Source organism: Rhinatrema bivittatum, chromosome 8 (genome assembly GCF_901001135.1).
Source record: "Rhinatrema bivittatum chromosome 8, aRhiBiv1.1, whole genome shotgun sequence".
NCBI lineage: Eukaryota > Metazoa > Chordata > Amphibia > Gymnophiona > Rhinatrematidae > Rhinatrema > Rhinatrema bivittatum.
In genome coordinates this window covers 167,227,652-167,252,481 of record NC_042622.1, presented here as the reverse complement: position 1 = coordinate 167,252,481, position 24,830 = coordinate 167,227,652, and the positions used below count along the sequence as shown (strand labels likewise).

The 24,830-nt window shown below is 46.2% G+C and overlaps 1 protein-coding gene across 5 annotated transcripts in view; it reads right to left on the bottom strand.

Moving 5' to 3' along the window:
- Positions 1-13,866, bottom strand: part of ANKRD13B (ankyrin repeat domain 13B) — a 95,285-nt gene extending 81,419 nt beyond the window's left edge. For 2 of the 5 annotated variants that reach the window (XM_029612249.1, XM_029612251.1), the window contains exon 1: positions 13,575-13,865. In XM_029612249.1, the coding sequence (XP_029468109.1) occupies positions 13,575-13,676 (102 nt within the window). In that variant the 5' untranslated portion in view covers positions 13,677-13,865. Of the gene's footprint in view, positions 1-13,574 lie in introns of all 5 variants that reach the window. The other 3 variants (XM_029612252.1, XM_029612247.1, XM_029612248.1) reach the window with 3 other exon arrangements.
- Between the last annotated feature and the right edge of the window lie 10,964 nt (positions 13,867-24,830).

Here is a 24,830-nt window from a genome sequence, read left to right as displayed (position 1 = left end):
TCTTCTATTACTGTCTTCTTCCCTGCCACACACACACACACACACACACGCTTTCTCTCACAGACTCCCTCTCACACACTCAAGCTGTCACTCTCATATGCTCTCCCCCACCCCCCCCACAAGCTCACATTCAAGTTCTCACTTTCTCACCCCTCCCCAGGCTTATATTCTTATGCACACACAGACGCACATCCAGGCACCCATTCTCACCCACACACATAAACCCAGACTCCCATTCTCACCCACAAACCCATGCTCCCAGTCTCACCCACACATATTCAAGCTCCCATTCTCATCCATACATATACACATTTAAGGTCCTATTCTCACCCACACATACACACATTCAAGCACCCATTCTTATCCACATATTCAAGCTTCCATTCTCACCCACCCACACAAACCCAGGCTCTCATTCTCACCCATATGTACACACATTCAAGCTCTTATTCACCCACATATTCAAGCTTCCATTCTCACCCACATACACACCCAGGCTCCAGTTTTCACCCACACACACTCCCATTCTCATCCACACATACACATTCAAGCACGTGCACAGCTTCCGCTTCCTCCCCCCAATGCAGGAAGATCAGCTGCCTCTCCTGCTGCCACCCGTTCTCCTGCTATCTTCGGGTCAAACGGTGAGCCGAACTTCCTGTTTGGGGGAGCGGAAGCGCTGCGCAGAGCTTCCGCTTTCTCCCCCAAAGCAGGAAGATCAGCTGCCTCTCCTGCTGCCACCGGCCTCCTGCTATCTTCTTCGGGCGTCGGGCCCTATGGCCCGCCGACCTTCCTGTCGGGGGGGGGGAGCGGAAGCGCAGCGCACAACGTCCACTTCCTCCCTCCCCCCCCCCCCAAGCAGGAAGATCGGCGGGCCATAGGGCCCGACGCCCGAAGAGATAGCAGGAGGCCGGTGGCAGCAGGAGAGGCAGCTGATCTTCCTGCTTTGGGGGAGAAAGCGGAAGCTGTGCGCAGCGCTTCCGCTCCCCCAAACAGGAAGTTCGGCGGGCCGTTTGACCCGAAGATAGCAGAACGGGTGGCAGCAGGAGAGGCAGCTGATCTTCCTGCATTGGGGGGAGGAAGCGGAAGCTGCGCGTGGCGCTTCCGCTCCCCCCCGAACAGGAAGGCCGGTTGGCCATACGGCCGCAGCAGCGCTTCCCCACGTGTGCCGTGATGGCGCGCGAGGCGTGGGTTCTCTTGTTCGCTGTCGCGGGGATGGGATCCCGCGACAGCCTTGCAGTTCCGGTGCCAGTTGGGTGGGCCTGGGTCTAAGTTGGGTGGGCACCTGCCCACCCAGGCCCACCCGTGGCTACGCCACTGCTCTATCATATTCCTCCCTCAGCCGTCTCTTCTCCAAGCTGAACAGCCCTAACCTCTTTAGCCTTTGCTTATAAAGGGAAAGGAACGGCTCCCCTATCATTTTGGTCACCCTTCTCTGTACTTTCTCCAGTGCAACTATATCTTGAGATGCAGCGACGAGAACTGCACAGTATTCAAGATGCGGTCTCACCATGGAGTGATAGAGACATTATGACATCCACTATTTTATTCACCATTCCCTTCCTAATAATTCCTAATATTTTGTTTGACTGCCATAGCAAACTGAACCGACAATTTCAATGTATTATCCACTATGATGCCTAGATCTTTTTCCTGGGTGGTAGCTCCTAATATGGAACCTAACAGCGGGTAACCACAGCAAGGGTTATTTTGCTCTATATGCATTACCTTGCACTTGTCCATATTAAATTTCATCTATCATTTAGACACCCAATATTCCAGTCTCACAAGGTCCTCCTGCAATTTATCACAATCCACTTGAGATTTAATTATTCTGCATAAATTTTGTGTCATCTGCAAATTTAAGCACCTCACTCATCCTGCCCCCTTTCCAGATCATTTATAAAATATATTAAAGATCATCCGTCCTACTACCAGTGGCGTAGCCACGGGTGGGCCTGGGTGGGCAGGTGCCCACCCAACTTAGACCCAGGCCCACCCAACTGGCACCGGAACTGCAAGGCTGTCGCGGGATCCCATCCCCGCGACAGCGAACAAGAGAACCCACGCCTCGCGCGCCATCACGGCACACGTGGGGAAGCGCTGCTGCGGCCGTATGGCCAACCGGCCTTCCTGTTCGGGGGGGAGCGGAAGCGCCACGCGCAGCTTCCGCTTCCTCCCCCCAATGCAGGAAGATCAGCTGCCTCTCCTGCTGCCACCCGTTCTGCTATCTTCGGGTCAAACGGCCCGCCGAACTTCCTGTTTGGGGGAGCGGAAGCGCTGCGCACAGCTTCCGCTTTCTCCCCCAAAGCAGGAAGATCAGCTGCCTCTCCTGCTGCCACCGGCCTCCTGCTATCTTCTTCGGGCGTCGGGCCCTATGGCCCGCCGATCTTCCTGCTTGGGGGGGGGGGAGGGAGGAAGCGGACGTTGTGCGCTGCGCTTCCGCTCCCCCCCCCCGACAGGAAGGTCGGCGGGCCATAGGGCCCGACGCCCGAAGAAGATAGCAGGAGGCCGGTGGCAGCAGGAGAGGCAGCTGATCTTCCTGCTTTGGGGGAGAAAGCGGAAGCTCTGCGCAGCGCTTCCGCTCCCCCAAACAGGAAGTTCGGCTCACCGTTTGACCCGAAGATAGCAGGAGAACGGGTGGCAGCAGGAGAGGCAGCTGATCTTCCTGCATTGGGGGGAGGAAGCGGAAGCTGTGCACGTGCTTGAATGTGTATGTGTGGATGAGAATGGGAGTGTGTGTGGGTGAAAACTGGAGCCTGGGTGTGTATGTGGGTGAGAATGGAAGCTTGAATATGTGGGTGAATAAGAGCTTGAATGTGTGTACATATGGGTGAGAATGAGAGCCTGGGTTTGTGTGGGTGGGTGAGAATGGAAGCTTGAATATGTGGATAAGAATGGGTGCTTGAATGTGTGTATGTGTGGGTGAGAATAGGACCTTAAATGTGTATATGTATGGATGAGAATGGGAGCTTGAATATGTGTGGGTGAGACTGGGAGCATGGGTTTGTGGGTGAGAATGGGAGTCTGTGTTTATGTGTGTGGGTGAGAATGGGTGCCTGGATGTGCGTCTGTGTGTGCATAAGAATATAAGCCTGGGGAGGGGTGAGAAAGTGAGAACTTGAATGTGAGCTTGTGGGGGGGGTGGGGGAGAGCATATGAGAGTGACAGCTTGAGTGTGTGAGAGGGAGTCTGTGAGAGAAAGCGTGTGTGTGTGTGTGTGTGTGTGTGGCAGGGAAGAAGACAGTAATAGAAGAAAGACACTGAAAAGGAATTAGGAAATGAGCTATAAGGGAAAAAATGGGAAAAAGAGACCAGGACCAACTGATTAGAAAAATACAAAGATCAGACAACAAAGGTAAAAATATATATGTATATTTTGAGATGTTAGCAATTTAAATATAAGCAACACAACCGCTCTCTCAAAATTTATGGACAGGTAGGAGCCGTGTATAAAATCGTAATAATAAGAAGGCTAAAGTACCACAAATCACCGTGAATTATGTTTGTATCATTAAGTAAACCTCATACTTAGGCATAGATGTGAATGCTATGCTGCATAATTTGCCATTATTTATCAGTAAAAAAACAACTAGTAGACCTGCATGCCTACAGCCCACCCATGTTAACCTTGTGCCCACCCAAAAAATCAATTCTGGCTACGCCACTGCCTACTACAGATCCATGAGACACTCCACTGTTTACCTTTTTCACTGTGAAAACAGACCATTGAATCCTACTCTGTTTCCTGTCTTTTAACCAGTTTTCAGTCCACAAAAAACGATATGATCCACCCTATCAATTCTATATAATTTGTACACTGGTATAGCACTGTCCCATTGGTTATCCTCCTTCCACCAGGCCTCTGAGATGCCAGTTAAACCTCTTCATTCATTCTAACTCTCCTATCCTACTTTTTAAGACTTCTGGCATTAGCATACATACATTTCAAGGTGCGATTTTTATTTGTATATACAACTTTCCTAGCAATTAACAGGGATAATTTTGAATCATTTATTTGAATCATTTATTTTAGCCCATCTGACTATATTTTGCTTTTATTGGAACATCTCTATTGGGATGTTCTAATCCCCTTGTTATATTAATATCCTTTGAAGAAACCTCCCTCTGAACCAATCAATGCTGAAAGACTGTCTGCTTTCCCTCATCTTCTAGTATAAACCCTGTTTTATCTCCTTTTTCCAAGATTAGCACCAGCAGCCTGGTTCCATCCCAAATGTTGCCCAGTTCCTAACAAAACTACAGCCCTCACCTCTACACCATCGTCTCGTACTCAGAGACCCGGAGCTCTGCCTGCCTCTGGGGCCCTGAGCATGGAACAGGTACATTTCAGATAACGCTACCTTGGAGGTTCTGGATTTCAACTTTTTACCTTAAAGCCTACGTTTACTTCCAGAATCTCCTTCCCACACTTTCCTATGTTGATGGCACCCACATGTACCTCCCTAGCGCCGTCTAAAATCATATCTATGGGATGCATGCTGTCCACCACATTTGCACCAAGCAGGCAAGTTATCAAGCAATCTTCATGTCTACCAGCCATCCAAGCTATCTACAGCCCTAATGTCTGAATCACCATCTAGTATGGCCAATCTAACCCACTCCCCCTGGCTACAAGCTCTTGGAGACCCATTCTTGGGGCAAAAGGATAATGCATCACCTGGAGAGCAAGTTTTAGCTACACGATCACTTTCTGATACCACAAGGTGATACTGTCCGTTCAGGTGACCTTCTTCCTACCAGTCTGGAACTGGGACTTGGGTGCTATGTCCCTGAAGGTCTCCTCTATATACCTCGGTCTTCCTCAGCTCCTCCAGATCTGCCACTCTGGTCTCCAGAGTTTGGACTTGTTCGGTGATAGCTAAATCACTCTTTGCACCAGGCGTACACATACAACCTCTCACCAATTAACAGATAATCATACATGGGACACTCAGTGCAAAAAAGACTGGAAGGCTCCCATCTCTGCTGGACTGCTGTCTGCATTTTAAAATTATTGTGTTCTTCATTTATCTAGATTGCTAAAGGCACAGGAACGTGTAAACTAAAGTTCTTTTAAATTTGTGTGGCAAGGACCTGCAAGAGGACAATGATTGATTAAGGTTTACTCCCTTTTTTAAGAAAATTCCTGACTGATTTTTGGTGTGAAAAGGTCTCTTATCCTCTTAAATGGGATAAACAGTCTATAATCAAAGAAGGTGCTTAGGGGTGAGCGGGAGGGAAAGACACTTGAAATTGCCTACTATTCCTTCCTTTTTATCAGGAAAACACTAATGGCCCATGTAAATGATCATAAATTGTGTAGGAGGAGATAACACCCAAACACAGGAGAGGAGTAGAAAACTTTACTTTATAAATCTTCCTCCAGCCTGATATTATACTTTTGTATTACAATACTGTTTTATAAAGTCAACTTTTCTACTGATCTCCTGTGCCCATGTTATTTCCTTCCCCACATGATTTATGATCGGCTACATGGCCATTGCACACACTTGAAATTCCCTCTCCTTTCCGTCAGGCACACACTTAAAATTACCTACTGTACTGTAAGGTACTTCCCTATCCCCAGAGTGCTTACTATCTTACTAAAGGTTTTCTCCCATTTAGAGTCTATGAGAAAAATGCTTAGTAAATACGGTCCTAAGTATGTACCTGAGGCAATGGTTAGGGAGGTAACTTGTCCAAGGCCACAAGAAGCATTGGCAGGATTTGAACTCTGGCTTCCCTGTCCTCAGGCCATTGCTCTAGTTCCTAGGTTCCTCCTTCACTCCCAATATTCAGTTCCCAGAATGCACCAGAATGGGACTGATGCAATCCAGGTCCAGACTAGCATCTCCCTCCTGGAACCAAGAAATTTGGCAGCTCGCCAGGTATATATCATGTTCACTACTTAGGTTCTCAGCTGGCTCTATTATTTCAGGACAGGTTGGCCCAGCCTTGCTTTTACCCCATTGCATGCAGGGAGCTGTAGTTCTGCTTTTCATAAGGAAATACAAGTTATAAATCTCTGCATGCAGTCAGGTGAAACAAAATTAAATTGGCCTGTTCTAAAAGAATGGAGGTATCTGGAATCTCCTAGTTACTGCAGGCACCCAGAGCTGTTACTGCCGTCACTAACTAATATTACTGCCGGTACGAACCGATGTTCCTGCAGTTGCCCCGAACTGTTACTGCCGGTACGAACCGATGTTATTACAGGCATATAGAACTGTTGCTGCAGGTACTAAATGTTACTGCAGGTGTAAAGTGATGTTACTGCAGGCATATGTGATGTTGTTGCAGGTGCACAGAGCTGTTACTGCAGGCACTAAGGGATGTTACTACAGGCATAAATTATAGTCTGTGGCTCCCAGGGAAATCAATCTGGAATGTGCATTTCAGACTGACAGAGAGAGGAGACAAATGGAGAGCTGCATAATGTGCATGGTCAGATAAAATCACTTCTATGGAATCTGTGCTCAGAATGTGTTTAGGATGGAGCAGCAGTAATGAAGTGCTAGAAATTAGATATTTGGTGATATTAGAAGCCAGAGAACATTATAATAGGGCACTGGACCTGCATGGCGAGAAGGGTGTAATAAGCCTCATAGTGCACCTGCCGGACTTTTAATTAACACAGAGTTTTTTATGCTTTCCCCAGAGGCACACATTCATTTTGCATGACAGCTCGTTTAGTTGCTCTGTTCCTCCTTGTTATGTTTTCATGTAAGTGCCCAGTGGATTTAGAGAACCAAGGGGCTTTCACTGGCAGCACAAAAGATTTCAAAGGAGTTTTGGGAGGGGGGGTTCTTACTTTGCTGCCCTTCCCTTCCCCTTCACCTCTAGCACCCTCTGTCACACCCTCATTTATTTATTTAAAATTTGTGATTCACTTCACATTACTAAGCTATTTACAACAAAAACATTCACAATTCAAAAAAAAAAATCATAAAACAAAAAAAATCAATCAAGCATCACTAAAACAATCAACATAAGAAACTGAACTGTCTCAAATGACTCTTAGGTAACAGCTGGCTTAGATATGGTAACAATATATTTGTAAATTGGGAGGTTACAGATTAAAAGCTAGCTGAAAGAAATGCCTTTAGCATCTTTTGAAATGTTAATAGTTTCATTTTTTATCTGCTGAGGAACTGTATTCCAAAGTGCTGGGCCAGGTGTATGAGTTTAAAAGATGAGATACCCAAAAGCATTTGTGTTGCTGATCACAAGGTCTCACAGGACAGTAGAGTTTTTAACAGAGCATTCACACTGCTTGGAGAAATGCCTCCGATTCCCTTGAAAAGTAGCGCAAGTATCTTGAATTTCACTTGACATAATGGGTAGCCAATGGCGTTTCATTCGGTGTGGCGTGAGACGCTCTTGAACGGGCAGAATTCTGAATATTCTGTAAGGACCAAATAGTATTTTATAGTAGTCCTAAGTACAGTGAGTTGCAGTAGTCGATTGGTGACATCACTAAGGAGTGAATTATAGTTATCAGCTGCATTTCATTCAAAATGGTCGTATTCTCCTCAGCATCTGAAGTAAGAATCATGAACCACCTTCCTAAAGCTTTTGAGTCTTCAAATGCGGCAGAACAGTTGTTTCCTGCCTGTGCCAATGGTAGACTGGCCTAGGCAAGTCAAGGGTCCTACCCCAGTTGCCTACAGAGATCCAGGTTTTGTTTCTAAGCCTGCCTCCTTCTGCCGGGGAAGATGCCGAGGAGGGGTTGGCAGCCAATTCTGGGTGAGAGTCAGGATTCGTGCACATGGGGTTCCAAGAGGCACCATGGTCTGTGGAACCCTGCAAGAGAGACCCAGGTCACCCCAGAAAGGCTGGTGAAATTCTGGTTAGCCCCATTACCTGCATGGGTGTCTGACGTAATCGCAGCTCTGTCATTGGATGGAGCAAACCCAGCTCCATATCAGCCTGTTTCGGTTGACTTGAGTGAAGGGACAATCCTACCAAGGACTGTTGCCTGGATGACTGGTTAAAAAAAAACAAAAACCAGGAGAGGGTGGGACTTGATTTGGGGTAAAATCCCTGATGGCCACAAACGAAGGCTCACGGCATTTTGGCTTCAGACTCGCAGTGAACCGGGCCGAAGCAGATGTGACTGGGATAGAAACTCAGGTGTGGAAGAAAGCAATTTAAGTGAAAGAGAGAGCATCCTAAAAATGCCAAACTGGGAGGTGAGGTACCAGTGCAGCTCGTCTGAGGTGCCCCCCGCCCCCAGCTGCCCTCTAGTCTAGCTGGACCACTCTGACTGGTTGGATGGAAAGGCACTTGGTGCTTGCCCACTGTGCTCTCCGCCCCCCCCCCCCCCAAAAAAAAAATGTCTGAAGTGACCACTGTCTAAAGCTTCAGGAAGGAATAGGCAGAGCTTCTCCATCTCTCCCAGTACTGTGTTGCAGGTCATTCACTGCTTCTACCAGGCAGACCTTTCCTTGCTTCCAGGGCTGCCACAAACTGCTTGATGTGAATTACAGCCACGCGTCCCAGAGCCTGCACCTCCAGGACGGGGGGGATGGCTCTTTTGCTGCACCATGCAAAGAGCATGGAGGTAGCGAGGGGGGCAGTATCCCATCTACTGGTTTTATTTAGGAGTGTTGCCCCTCCCTATCTGACTAGCACAATGGCGGGAGCCGAGATGGAGCACGACATAGGAAAGCAAAGGGCAGGCAGGCAGCTCCAGCTGGACAGAAGCAGCAATCAGGCTGCAAAGCCAGTGCCGGCTTCTGTGTGCCTGCCGTGTTTACATCCCTTAGACCAAAACGACCCATGCAGTCTGCTCAGATGAGATTTCCATAGGCAACTCGACCCCCCAACTCCTTCTCACACAGCCTCTCAACCCTTTTCCTTCCTCTGCATGCCACATCCGTCCCAAGCAGCGCCTTCCACTGCAAGGCCGTTTCAGGCCTTGTCATCTTCCACACCGATTCATGCCAACCCAATGCTTAATCCCCCAGAGTCAGACCCCTTCCTTGCCTTATTATCCAGGTTTGTAATAACTCCCATGGCTACCAAGGTTAACGAGGATGTTGTTAAACAAACCAACACGAAAGCTCAGCCTCCCCGGGCTCCCAGAGGTTTGGGCATTCAGTATGGTCCCTGCTTTGTGGGAGCCTCTGCTGTAGAAACCGGCTCGGCCTGGGTGCTTGTGCAGGGCGTGCATGCTGACTTATGAGCAATGTGAAGAGAGAGAGAGAGAGAGACTCAACATTTTAGGAAAAAAAATGAACGTGTTTCAATGTGTTCAGGCCTATTGGTGTGTTTTAGCTGAGATATTTTAATAATGAGAGTAACTTCTTTGTCTGGGTTTGAAGATTATGGAAGTCTATTCTTATCCACACTGAACAAGGATGCCAGAGACAGACAAATTAATAAAAATAAAAATACATACTTTAGCAACACTGCCTAAAAATTTCCAAGGGAACATCACAAGAATACCACAGCAATACACTAAGATCAATCCTCAGCAGTACAGTAACGAGAGGAAAACCACACTGTACAGCACTATCGTGCACAAACTCCAGAGCAATACAAGAGGAATATCCCTTCTATACAGCATCATGCACAAAACTCCAGAGCAATACAAGAGGAATATCACTGCTATACAGCATCATGCACAAAACTCCAGAGCAATACAAGAGGAATATCACTGCTATACAGCATTATCATGCGCAAGCTCCAGAACACTACAAGAGGAATTCCACAGCCATACAGCACTATCGTGCACAAACTCCAGAGCACTACAAGAGGAATATCACTTCTATACAGCATCATGCACAAACTCCAGAGCACTACAAGAGGAATATCACTTCTATACAGCATTATCATGTGCAAGCTCCAGAATACTACAAGAGGAATTCCACAGCCGTACAGCACTATCATGCGCAAACTCCAGAGCACTACAAGAGGAATATCACTTCTATACAGCATTATCATGTGCAAGCTCCAGAACACTACAAGAGGAATTCCACAGCTGTACAGCACTATGGTGCGCAAACTCCAGAGCACTACAAGAGGAATATCCCTTCTATACAGCATTATCATGTGCAAGCTCCAGAACACTACAAGAGGAATATCACTTCTATACAGCATCGTGCAAACTCCAGAGCAATACAAGAGGAATATCACTTCTATACAGCATCGTGCAAACTCCAGAGCAATACAAGAGGAATATCACTTCTATACAGCATGGTGCACAAACTCCAGAGCAATACAAGAGGAATATCACTTCTATACAGCATCGTGCACAAACTCCAGAGCAATACAAGAGGAATATCACTTCTATACAGCATTATCATGTGCAAGCTCCAGAACACTACAAGAGGAATTCCACAGCTGTACAGCACTATCATGCGCAAACTCCAGAGCAATACAAGAGGAATATCACTTCTATACAGCATCGTGCACAAACTCCAGAGCAATACAAGAGGAATATCACTTCTATACAGCATCGTGCACAAACTCCAGAGCAATACAAGAGGAATATCACTTCTATACAGCATTATCATGTGCAAGCTCCAGAACACTACAAGAGGAATTCCACAGCTGTACAGCACTATCATGCGCAAACTCCAGAGCAATACAAGAGGAATATCACTTCTATACAGCATCGTGCACAAACTCCAGAGCAATACAAGAGGAATATCACTTCTATACAGCATCGTGCACAAACTCCAGAGCAATACAAGAGGAATATCACTTCTATACAGCATCGTGCACAAACTCCAGAGCAATACAAGAGGAATATCACTTCTATACAGCATCGTGCACAAACTCCAGAGCAATACAAGAGGAATATCACTTCTATACAGCATCGTGCACAAACTCCAGAGCAATACAAGAGGAATATCACTTCTATACAGCATTATCATGTGCAAGCTCCAGAGCACCACAAGAGGAATTCCACAGCTGTACAGCACTATCATGCACAAATGCCAGAGCATTAACAGAGGAATACCACAGCTGTATAGCATAATCATGTGCAAACTTTAGAAAATTATTCTATGAACCCTGTACAATAGTGTGCAAGGCTTATTCCATGCTTGAGTGTATAGAGCAATGTACTAGGGATTACCATGCTTAGACCCCCTGATATCCCTGCTAGGTGAGACAAACCCTAAGAAAGAGCTCTTTTGAAAATTCTGATTTCCTAAGTTTGGGCAAGCACCTGATGCTTGTTGATTGCTGAATCTCTTACATCTGAATAATTAAAGGATATACTGCAGCTGTTCTCATATAACCAGGTTAAGAGCAGCTGGTCCCAGTCTGCAGGTACTGACAATGAAAACACAGCAGTCACTTAGAGTGTATGCAAAGCCCATGAAAATCACCCTGTACTGAGACCTACTCCAACTCCCACCCCGAAACACCTAAACCCACTGGCAGATGCACAGCTGCATTCACCTGCAGACACAGCTGGAATAAGGTGGAAAGGAGACAACTGCAGTCACCCAAAGACACAGAGCTGGATTGGATATTCTCTACTGGGAGAGGAAGCAGGAACTATCCTCCCCTCCCAGCTAATGGACTCAAAACTTTCCATCAGTAAGAATACTTCTTCCGGGAGCAGCAGTGAAGGGTTCCTGACAATCACCAGACATTTCTCTCCCATCTTACTCATATCCTTACTGCAGCTCCATTGTAGAACATTCTGCTTACCTTAAAAAAAAAAACCTACACGGCTCCATTAGGGACTTGGCTGTGCTAGAGGAGAGTCAGGTCTGATTTGTGCCTGAAACGTGAGATTAAGAAGGATGACACACATCTCAGTCGCTTCTGCCTCCATTTCTGATGACTTAATGTGATTACTGAGATTTGTAAGAGGAGTGAAAGGACAGAGGAAGCAGGAGAATCTGGCCTGGTCCTTCTCGTACTGGCAGACACACAAACGTGGTTCTGATTGTGGAATGCTCACTGCCCAATTTCTTTCAGCTCCAGCCTCTCTCACTCTCTCCCTTACACACACCCCACCATATTAGGCAACCCAAAATAAGATTATTTAAAAGAAAAGCAACATAACAGGTGGCTGCAGCAGACAGTTTTATGCTTTAGGATAGTAACGTCTGAGGTAGTGTCTCAGGATATGCACATTCTCAGCTCATGCACTGTACATTTCCATGCTGTTATACACACACATACACCTAACCCCAGTATAACATCTCACAAAAACCCAATGTTCTCAAGTTCCAGCCTCCAATACTGGAAGTGGTTTCTTAAACTATTTAACAAAAATAAAAAGAGTGTTTTACCCAGGTGAGCAAACGTGGCCATAAAACATTGGTACCAGCTCAATACTGGCCATGTATCTGGGCACAGGACACAGTATGTGGGGGTCTGTGACTAAGTGCTGGGTTACCTTCGTAGAATGGTACAGTAGCCTTCACGCTGGCTTCTCGGACTAGTGGTACACCCTTTAGGGCAGGAACCTGTTCCTCTGTGTAATCTATTATAAAGAGCCCTGGTTTCCAGCCAAAACCAAATAAAATTCTAATTTTTAAGATTATGTTTAATTAAAGATGTATTTAGATCTCAGTATCTGAATATAATCCTTTCCTTAGACTCAGAACCATCTAATTCCCACGTCTGGGCAAAGCACATCTTTAGAGTCAATAAACTGCCACGGGTTACAGAGAGCTCAGCGAGGAAGGACAATGCCCGTTTAGCAAAGTCAATAACTTCCCTTTTGGAAAGGAAGTTCATATCCTATTAACCACTGGGTGACCGAGCTGAGGGTTGCTGGCCCGGGGGCAATGCCTGGCAGCACAGCCGCAGGGAGCACCTGCAGAGGGGTAAGGTCCCAGTGCCCGCCGGCTGTGCCAGCCCACTAAACTGTGTGCCGTATTTCTCAGAGAAAGTTTAAACAGAAGTGAACTTCTCAGCACAACACAGAAAAGTGGGGCCTCTTATAATGGGAGGGGGGCGGCCTGGATTTCAGTTGTTGGGATGAAAGGCAGCAGCTTCCAGCATTGACGCCTATGGCTTGCACTGCCAGATGGAAGGGAGATGTAGTCAGTAGCTGAAGACCTCAGTGCGTTGCTTTTTCACCCATTAAGGAAAGAAAGCAAAACTGAATACAACTGCATCCCAAATAGACTTTCAGACGCAGAACTCCCCTGGCACAGATGGGAAATTCCTAAATTTCTCCAGTGAAGTAAAGCTGCAAGGGGAGAAAAATGTGTCCTGAAGCTTTAAATTGGAGGCTGCAAGGTGAGCAAGCTTTCAACGCCGGCTGGGTCCTGCCCTGCCCGGCAGCCTCTCTCCTTTATAAAAAAAAAAAGGAGCTGCCTAGAGCAAGGGGGCCCAAGACCCTGGGAGAGCAGCGTTCAAATCCCACTGCCGCCCCTGACCTTGGGCAAGTCCCCTTTGCTTCGGGTACCCACTTGAGACCGTAAGCTCTCCGGGGCGGGGTCGTCTTCTCCCTGCAACGCTGGAGCCGGCGTTTGAAAGGGAGGGGGGGCGCGACGACGACAAATAAAGCAAATCCTATCAAGCGGGAGCCCTTGCTGGGCAGAGAGCCACGTGTTCCCGGGGGCAGAGGCCGCCCGGCTCGCCGCACCCACCTGCTCGGCGCCCAGCTCCTTCTCCAGCTCCCGGGGCTTGTTCTGCCAGACCAGGTAGTGCAGCGGGTAGCGGCTCTCCGGCCCTCGCCCGGCCGCGATCATCCTCGGCTCATGCTGCAGCTTCCTCCTCCGGCGGCGGCGGGGGATGGAGGGGAAACGCCCGCGGAGAGCGGCCGCAGCGAAGCGCTGAGCCGGCCGCCGGCTGCCCCGCCCTGGGGGAGGGGGGAGAGAGCGCGCGCGAGCCGTCAGGGATCCGCCTTCGCTGGGGGCCGTGAGGAGGCGGGAAGCGCCCGGAAGGGGGATGCTCAGCTCATCCTTCCTTCCCTCCTTCCAAGGGGACCAATACCTTTCCGGCAGTGAAAAAGCAAACAAACCCATTAACTAACTGAAGGCAGGATCGCAGCCCACCTGTAAAGTGCTTCCTTCTGCAGACATTTTACAGTCAGAGGAAAGTGGGAAGAAGTCAAGATAAAGAGATCGCCTGCTGTCACTGTCAGAGGATATCATAACACATTGGTCAGGCACAGCCACACAGTAAAAGGGGCAGTGGCCCATCCAGTCCGCCAGCTTCTCTTCCTCTCTGCCACTTCAGGCTGATGAGCATAAAAATGTATTCCAGGACCAGCTCCCCTCCCCCCATCCCACCACTGTCCTCTGTTTTTCTTCCATGCATGTTTACATTTTGTTACTGCTACCTCCAGCACCTGCCTGCAGGTTGTTAAAAGCCTGGTCATCCACCAATCCAATTGGGAACCCAACAGCCAGGACTCACCTGATGCATCTGATGAAGTGGTGCTCAGGACTCAGTACATTGGTTAGTCTATAAGGTGCCACTCCCCTCATGTCATTTTATTACAAGATGCATCTGATGAAGGGGACTCTGTCCTGGAGAGCTCATGCCTCAGTACATTGGTTAGTCTATAAGGTGCCACTTCCCTCATGTCATTTTTGCTATAAGATGCATCTGATGAAGGGGACTCTGTCCTCGAGAGCTCACGCCTCAGTACTTTGGTTAGTCTATAAGGTGCCACTCCCCTCATGTCATTTTTGCTATAAGATGCATCTGATGAAGGGGACTCTGTCCTCGAGAGCTCACGCCTCAGTACATTGGTTAGTCTATAAGGTGCCACTCCCCCCATGTCATTTTTGCTACAAGATGCATCTGATGAAGGGGACTCTGTCCTCGAGAGCTCACGCCTCAGTACATTGCTTAGTCTATAAGGCGCCACTCCCCTCATGTCATTTTACTACAAGATGCATCTGATGAAGTGGACTCTGTCCTCGAGAGCTCACACCTCAATACATTGGTTAGTCTTTAAGGTGTGTTGGGAATGAGAGAGTAAGGTACTCTGACACAACATCTATGACATCATTTATTAATGTGACATCATGGTAATATACATTATTTACAGAAAGTTATTTACATACCATATGATTGCATATGCCATCCAGCACCCTTCATGTCATCAGCCTTGTATCGAGGAGTTGTCAGGTCAGCAAAGGCGAGAAGGGGGTTTTCAGTGTCCAGCACTCTATACGTCTATAGAGGCAATATCTCCTACTCCCGCCGGACACTGGAAAGTCCAGCTCTTTTATACTATGCCATAAACAAGTGTGCATGCGAGAGAGAAATGATTGATCACTATCCCCCCATGTTATGTATCAACACTTGCTAGTGCCCAGTCAGACTCACCCTGTCCCTGGCATGTAGGTGCTTGATCAGACCACCTTATTCCTGACAGGGAGCCAGGAAGCTGAACTGCACAACCTGTTTAACAAGAACATGTTTATCCTACACTCCACCCTTGATCAATCATTCTCCAATGCAGGCACCACTGCATACAAAGCCACTGTAGTGGTATATTTACTTTGACGTGCTATTTTATGCACTCAATAGGTAAGATAACAAGTACACACTAGGCACAGGAGGCATACGCACATTACAATAAGGATAGGATGAAAAATCCAATTCAGAGTCATTGTGGCAGTAGAGGAACGTTCGAAAAACACATCCCACCAAGAATGAGAGGTGTCTTTTTTTAATTGTTGTTGTAAATGTAGTAGGCATTCCTTGGCAAAGTCCGCTCGAAGCAGGGCACCAGTTACAGCAATGTCCACATGTCTCAGGGGCTGTTTCAACGAATCTGAGGTATTCAATACCTTTTGCAGTTTAGTCAAATCCAACAATGGTGTCCTTAAAGAACGATAAGTCCAACTTTACCCCCAATTGCACGTCAGCGATGTCCATTGGTGGTAAGTAATATTGTCGAGAACCAAAAGTAAACCAAGTAACATTATACAGGCATCCTGTAAAAGTCAAATTAAATACACATACAGTTTCAGGGAATGGAATTATGAAACCAGTTACATTATCAGGTAATATTAGAAGGCTACAGTGTGCCAAAGGTTGCTGCAACAAGCAATCATCGGGTAATGTGAAATACATTAAAGAGCAAGCCAATCCCATTAGTGTGGGATACATATTGCATTGTCAATAGTGTGATTATTGGTGGTCCATATCCAATTGTCAGTATGCAAAACTTGTATTAGCATACTTCCTCTTTCAGGAAGATAGACTGGGACAGGAAGTGATGTAAATTTACATACAGTATCTGTTAATGTATTGGAGGTGTTATAAAACGTGATTCGGCCTGTACACCAATTTGTGTCACATTTTGTATACTGTGGCAGCTAGCCTACAGGATATGGGTATGGTACATATGATTGGAACAATTCCTTCCAAATAGGAGAAATACTCATGTATAGTTTGGTTTGTATCATCTCTATTTGTTGTTGTAGATACAAAGCTTGCATACGGGATTGTGTCCAATTAACAAATGCAGTCAGATTATGTCCCATTTCCCAAGGGGCATTCCACCCTTCTATAACCAAATCATTATTTAAATGCAAATACTTCTGCACATACTGTTGCATGTGTGCGGGGGTCGGGAATCCAATTTGCAATAATGTTAGTGATGAGGCCTGTATCCCCTCCGGCCGTGGCAATTCTGTTCGCTAATACCTCTATGTCCATAGTATTTAATGCTCCCATTCCTGTACCCAATCCTGCTAATAGTGTATCATACCATGCTCGTTTATATTGTGTAAGTTTGGGTCAGTGGGGAAATGTTAAATTTCAACACATGTTTTGTAACACATGGTATAAAAGGAATGCATGTCTCAGGGAATCGGACCACCAGCTGGGAATGACTAGTAACTTCTTTTATAGGTAGCATTGTCCAAAAGTACCCAAAGTGGGTCAGATTTGTAATTACAGTAGCATTTTCACATAGTAGCACCCAGTCATTAATACTATTAAGTGTCATATGGAGTGATTGGATTGGGGTGGAATTGCATATCTTCTCCTTCCACATAGCTCAAGTATATTGTAGACAAGGAGCCGAATAGTTACGACACTGTATGGCGGTGTAACTGGCTATAGAAAACTGATCCCCACTGTGATACTTGACGAGTAATCTAGTGGTTTTGTCCTGTGTTGCTTTGCTTTCACTACTTTTGCAGTTGTGGTGATGTTCCAAACCACACAAGCATCGTATGCTTTACATGTGAAATTATCCTGTGTCCAAGAGGAGGTGCTGTTCTTCCACTTGATAGTCCCCCGTCCGGAGGTTACTTCTACAGGCTGATATAGGGTGTGCACCATACCAATGATGGCAAAAAGGTTGATCACCATAAACGGGAGGTGCAAAGCCAACCTGTAGTGAGAGAACACATCGTTAGTTATGCCCTTAGTTTACATCGGATACTGGGTACCTGTATCCAATGTTCATCTCCTTCGGGTAGTACAGTCAGTACTGCATCTTTGCCAACAGCTAAAATTTCACCTTTCCTAGGTTCTCTATGAGGTGTGAAGATCCATATGTTTGCTCCTGGATGTAGTTTATTTGGATTGGAGGTGCTTCCAAAGGCACCTTGTCCTCGGGGAGTGGAATAGGGAATTCCCCGTAGCATTTGGTCTGTTGCATAGGGAATAATAATGAATTGTACCATTTTGGTTTGGGCAGGAACATAAATTTCTTTGTCAAGTTATGATACAGTACATATATGGGACCATGGTAGTCAGAATCAATAATTCCCCCAATACAGTTATGCCTTGTTTTGCCCAACTAGATCGCATACACAGCCATCCGAAATGTTGCTTAGGGATGCTGCACCCAATCTGTAAATCATACAATAAAGATTCATGGGGAGGTATCACTATAATGGTGGGATTGGTTACATCATATCCCGCATCTTCATAACTATTTTGGCGGGGCAAGTCGACGTTTCCTGAAGCCGTGGCCCAGCAAATGATATTTTGGATCCGAGTAGAAGCAGGTTCCTGATTATATAACTTCTGGAAAGGAGTCTTTCCGGCTATTTTTTTAAAGGTCTACTATTTAGCAGCTGTAGACAATACAGATTTCCACCCCTTCATGGTGGCAGATTTTGTAAGAGCATAACATTTTTCAATAACCCATTCATATACTCAATAAGGCCGGCAGCTTGCAGATAATATGGAATGTGGAAGATCCATTCAATGTAGTTGGCTGTAGCACATTGCTGCACTAAAATTACCAGTAAAAGTGAGTCCCTCTATCGCTCTGAACTTGTTTTGGTATTCCATAATACTGACTCATTTTATTTAAAATTTTTAACATAACTTTCTGATTAGCCTCTGGTGCAGGCCCAGCCATCATGATTCCACTAAATGTATCTACTGCCGTACATAAATATACATCTCCTCCACATTTTCATAAAGGGCCTATAAAATCTATTTGCCAAATAGTGGCAGGACTTAAACCACGATGGATATGCCCCTGCTCAATAGCTTGTGGTGACCTTGGATGTGTCAACTGACAATATTCTCATTGTGTGAGTATGTTTTGAAAATGAGGGAGGGATCCTTGTATCCTTCTAGCTTGGGCCCACCTGTGAGTAGCTTCCACCCCCAAGTGGCCATTTTTTTCATGTGCCCATTTCCATAGCCCCTGCTTGTTTGTGGTTATGACACTGGCTCAGATTTTTGCATGTTTATCTGCAATGGAATTGTACAGATTAGATAAAGAAACATCTTTCACAGGTACATCTACATGGAACACTAACATGCTTTTTGAGACACTCAGCCCAGATTTTTTGCCAAATGTCAGCACCCCATACCAGGCAGTGATTATCTTCCATTGATCTTTATGCCATTTTGGCATCCACCAAGTCATTCCTTGCATGACTGCCCAACAGTGTAGACTGTAGACCATTTTGTAAGTCAAGCTTTGGATTGAAAAGAAGACCTCCTAAAGTTTTTGAACTTTAAAGTCCTGCAATATTATTTCTGCCTCCTGATACAAGTAGCCTCCATGAGGGAACCTCAACCCCACATCAGCCTTCCCCCAACTCAAACGAAGATAAAAAGAGTTCTATACTGCAGTGGGGACCATCCCAGGAGAGACAGCTGGGTTAGTGGATCAGGAGCAGTATCCTGAACCCTTTGGCAAAACATCTGAGCCCTGGGACTCCTGAGACCCCTTCTCCCCCTATCCATGGGGAAACAGCTGTTACTACAGACCCCCTGAAACCAAAGATGTCCCAGATGGGAGAAGTGCTCGAGGAAGCAACAGCTGTTATAAAGAATGGACAGATTCAGGGCAACAAAGTTGTGTCTGCCTTGAAAGAAGTCAACATTGGGACTTAGCAGTGATCTGCCAGTCTTCATAGAAGGGGAGAGTGTAACAGAAAGGGGCAGTTTAATTAATCTTGCTCAGAGATCTCCAGTAAGCATACTGGAGATTACGTTGTTAGAAAACCTGAAGTAGTTACTTTGGATGTATTATGGAATGCTGTGTCTGTTTTGGAAAAAACAAATTATTTAACTAAATCATTTCAAGGTTTTCAAGACCAGTCTATAATAGTAAATCCAGTAGTATTATCTAATTCTATGAAAATACAAAATTGGATACTCAAGTAGATGAGAGAGATTCAAGCAAACTTGATCCAAGGGGAGTCCAGATCAGATGAAAGAATAATTGGAAAATAGTCAGATATAATCTGAGACTGATTAATTTCCCCAAATGTAAACTTCTCTCCTAATGAACAGCTACATAAATATTTAAGGGAAGTGCTGTTCTACTCCTCCACTAACTTACCTGTTATAATTAAAGCTTACTTTTTATCTGAATTCCAAAAGAACAGTGAAGGAGAAGGAGTAAAAGGCACCCCCAAGGAAAATGCATTGACAATGTCTCCTTTAGAAGATCTTACTGGGTTTCTAGAAACCTCTTAAGAGCAGACTGAGAGAAGGGGTACATTATTAGTGACTCACTACAGCAATGGATAGAGATAATGTATTAAGAAACTCTCATGTGTAGGAACAAACTGTATTTGGGAGAAAAGATATGGGTTTACCCAGACATAGTTAGAACACCACAAATTCATAGGAAAAGATTTGAGAGTCTATATCCTAGAGCACAAGCCTTAGGAGCACATATATTGATTAAATTTCCATGTAAATGTGTTCTAACAATAGATAATATACACAGTGCATATTTCTGGAACCAGAACAGTTAGAAAAACTGTTGTCTTCTAAAGAGATTTCTGCTTAAATTTGTTTTTTAAACCAAGAGAATAGATTGTAATCTCCACTACTTTCTTGTTTTCCTTAGATTAGATTGTGTGTGTAATGCTCCATTTCAATATTAGATGGTTTTCTCAGTTTCATGGTAAGATAAGGTAATAGCATAACAAAGAAATTATGGGATGTTATATAAGGTTTATTTAATGATTGTATCTGAATTTGCTATACCTTATGGTAAGGTAAATCCTTATTTGTATGAAAAAATTTAATAAAGAGATAAAAAAAAAAAACAGTCTTTAGCTCCCAGCTCACCTTCCTGGAAGTCACACCAGCCATCCATCTAAGCAGGCACACCAACATTCCAGTCTTGCAGACCAGCAGGAGACTGAAACTACTGGGTTAGGGAGTCTCTTTTATACTCTGTAAACTCCTCCTCCTCTGCTAGCTGATTGGCTCCAGGGAAGTCCCACCCTTAACCTCCCACACCTGTGATGTCACACATAATGGAGTAGATTTTCAAAAAGCGCGCCTTCGCGTACTTTTGTTGGCGCATCAGGTGCCAACAAAAGTACGCTGGATTTTAGTAGATATGCGCGTAGCCGCGCGTATCCGCTATAATCCTGGATCGGCGCGCGCAAGGCTGCCGATTTTGTGTAGCCGGCGCGCGCCGAGTTCCCTCCGAGGCCGCTCCGAAATCGGAGCGGCCTCGGCGGGAACTCGCTTTCGCCCTCCCCTCACCTTCCCCTCCCTTCCTCTATCTAACCCACCCCCCCGGCCCTATCTAGACCCCCCCTACCTTTGTCGGGGGATTTACGCCTCCCGGAGGGAGAAGTAAATCCCCGCGCGCCAGCGGGCCGCTAGCGCGCCGAGACGCAACCTGGGGGCGGTTCCGGAGGACGCAGCCACGCCCCCGGACCGCCCCGGGCCAAAACCACGCCCCTGGGCCCGCCCCCAAAATGCCGCGTCCCGCCCCCAAAATGCCGCGCCGATCCGACACGCCCCCCTCGAAAAACCCCGGGACTTACGCGAGTCCCGAGGCTCTGCGCGCGCCGGTAGGCCTATGGAACATAGGCGCACCGGTGCGCAAGGCCCTGCTCGCGTAAATCCGGGCGGATTTACGCGAGCAGGGCTTTTAAAATCCGCCCCAATATAAAATAAATACATAAAATCACACAGCATCCATTGTATGACAGTTTCCAGTTGCTGTCTTTCTAAGTGATATGTGGCTAATGGGTTTTGACTTCCCAAGAGCAGGATTTTACACTTTTTAGTGTTTAAATTCATTTTCCACATCCTTGATCATTCTAATTTTCTTCAAGGTCCCTTTTCATTGCTTTCACCCCCACTAGGTATGTGTACTCTGTGTACAGGGTTTTGTATCATCTGCAAATAAGCATAGAAACTAACTTAATTACTTCATTCTTAGGTACAATTATTTGGGATAAAATTGTTTGTTGTGACCAAATGCAAGGTTCCACTGAGATTTAAACTCAGATCGCTGGATTCAGAGTCCAGATCTCTTGGTGCAGGAGCCATAAAATGCAGCGCACCTGGCTACTGTGGCAGAGCACAGCCCATCCTGAATTTACTGCATCTTATATCAGCCTTCACTGCCTGGTAATAACAGCCGGTCAGCACAACACTCGGCAAAGACAAAGGAAAACCCCACTGGGAAATAAAAGAAAAGTCATTAGCACCCTGACTTGATTTCTGCCACTCTGGCTGTCCTGGCGACCTGAAAGGAAGGACATAGGACAGATAAGAGTATTCTTATCGCAATAACCTGTTTCTTGCCCCCCCCTCCCCCCCAGCATAGCTCAGGGGAAACAAAGCATGACAGATTCACACTTCTTGTCTCTCTGCCTATGGCCATCTAATTAGAATCTTCTGGAAACATCAAATGTTGTAATGACTCTAAGCATATTCCTTGTTAAGATACTGAATCTACAATGGGCCCTCTGGAGCCTGCGCAGCGCCGGATATTCATTCTAAACACATGTTGTCCTTCCAGATAGTCTGACTTCAGGCTCCAGAGCATTAACACAACTCCCTTGTCAGAGTGCTGTAAAAGAAAGCTGAGCCCCCACCCGTAATCCACTAGAGGCACCAGGGTGTTGCCAGCCACTGGCATGGCGGGGAAACAGTGACACCTGCTTCATGGAAAACTGAAAGGAGTTTATAACGGTACAGTCTCAATGGTGACCTTATTTCTCCCCTTGAGGAGAGCTTGACAGAAAGAACAAAATCAAAGCAATGCAGATCTCACCAAGACCTAGGCTTCTGCCCAGAATGCTGGCCTCTTGACACTGCTGTCCCTTCTCTGTCTGCAGTGCAGGCACCACGGTGGCAACACTGCAAGGTCTGCAGCACCTCCAGACCCTGCTCGTCCTCCTGTCTCTCAGGGATAGAAGCAGAGTTGGATGCAGGCAAAAAAGGGCTGAGCAGGAGCAGTGTGTTCCCGTTTTCTCCTTACTTTGCACTTCAATGCATCTCTGTCTGCACTGAATCTTTTGTTCTCTGTTAAAATGTCCACATTCAGGTGGCACCTAGCAGTTGTCAGCAAAATGCCCCATATTCGGGCCAATACAGTAAAATGTGCGGAAGAGCCAACGTTCCGAGGCGAGCGCCCGCTCTCCTGGGCGCGCGATTTTGTCCCTAGCGCCTCCTTATTGGCAGAAGTGGCAGCTGTCAGCGGGTTTGACAGCTGACGCTTAATTTTACCAGCGTCGGTTGTCGAACCCGCTGACAGCCACGGGTTCGGAAAACGAATGCTGGAAAAACTGAGCGTCCATGTTCCAACCCGGAGCCGCGGGCTGATTTTATTTTTTTTTTCCAATTTTTTATTTTTTTTAATTTATGGGGCCTCCAACTTAATATCGCTATGATATTAAGTCGGAGGGTGCACAGAAAAGCATTTTTTTCTGCTTTTCTGTACACTTTCCCGGTGCCGGCCAAAATTAACTCCTGCCTTTGGGCAGTCATTAATTTCTGAGAGTAAAATGTGCGGCTTGGCTGCACATTTTACTTTCTGTATGGCGCAGGAATAACTAATAGGCTCATAAACATGTATTTGCATGTTGCGGATGCTATTAGTTTTTGGGGGGTTGGACACGCTTTTTCCTTGCGCTATTACCTCTTACTGTATAAGGGGTAATAATAGCGTGTCGAAAACGCGTGTCCAGACGGGGGCTAACGGTGTCTTCAGCCGAGCGCACCTTTCTGTATTGTCCTGACAGTGAGAGTCTGGAGATGTAAATAGAATGTTCCGGAAGGAAAGCGAGAGAGGATGGAGTGCTTAGGGCAGAATCTGGCCTGGGAGAGGCAGAAACAGAGAAACGAGAGAACAAAAGGAAACATACAGGGAAAGGGAGAAGTGGAAAACAAGAAAGGGAAGGAAGTAGGCAGAGAAAGGAAGAACAAGAATGGCAGAGACCTCTGTCACCCAGTGTCCATATGGTACTGCTAGCTCCAATGATCCCCGACTGCTCTTTCTGTCACCAGCAGTGCTCTGGATGCAGTTGTTGGCACAAGCTGTGCGATGCTGGGTTCCAGCACCTTCCCAATCCTCTCCTGGAGGTTTTTCAGGATAGCCATAATGAATATAGACCCGACTGACTAGGTGTGTCTCCAGGAGAGGATTGGGAAACACTGGAGGCCTCTTCCATAGGCCAGGGCTCCCCAAACCTGTCCTGGGCACCCCCCGGCCAGTCGGGTTTTCAGGAGATCCACAATGAATATGCATGAAATGGATTTGCATGCCATGGAGACTCAGTATATGCAGACCTATCTCGGGCTTTTATATTGTGGATCTCCTGAAAACCCAACTTGTCGTGGGGTGCCCAGGACAGGTTTGGGGAGCCCTGCAGTAAGCACTTGTGATTCATTTCTGTGTTGAGCCTTTATGAGTAAAGTTCATTTGTAAGTGAAGAGGTATTGTATAAGCCGACTGTACTAGATAAGCAGTTATCAACCTTTTGCATTTGTTTTTGTTTATTTCATAGTTATGCTATTTAGCGGTGCTCCCAAGATTGTTATTGTCCTTTGATATTTATATAACTTTAGTCTACAATATTTTAGATTAACTACTATTACTAATGTCTTACTTCCTTATATAGTATAGCTGTCATCATTCTTTTACTATATATTATTGCACTTTCCTTGTTAAATGATTGTAAACCGTTGCGAAGGTTACCACTGATGCGACGGTATAGAAAACCAAATAAACCATAAACCATCAGTCTGTAGCACAACTCAACTAGGGGGACCTGCAGTGCTCTCCTTGTCTCTGACTCTTCCCTTGAGGCCTGTTTGACAAGGCTGTCCCTATCAGGGTGCCACACACCACCGGTAAAACTCCCGGGATCCTTGGAGCACCTCAAAGTGGTGGTCCCAAGGGGAGAACTCATATTCTGCTTAGACAGAGTACGACTGACACTCTGCAATGTCCTTATTATTATTTGTATTATTATTTTTTCATTCAAATTTATTTTCTCTAGCTACAAAAATTAATCCTCCGCCATGAATTTTAAGGCCAATTTCCTCACTCGCTCACAAATGTGGCTTTTGCGGCACAACTTGTGGAGCAGCACTGGATGGAACCAGAGAGCTCCATAGTCCTCCCCAGTGTGCCTTGAGATCTGGTGTGTGCAAGTGATTCACTGCTGGGAGAGAGGGCCTCTCACGATGGT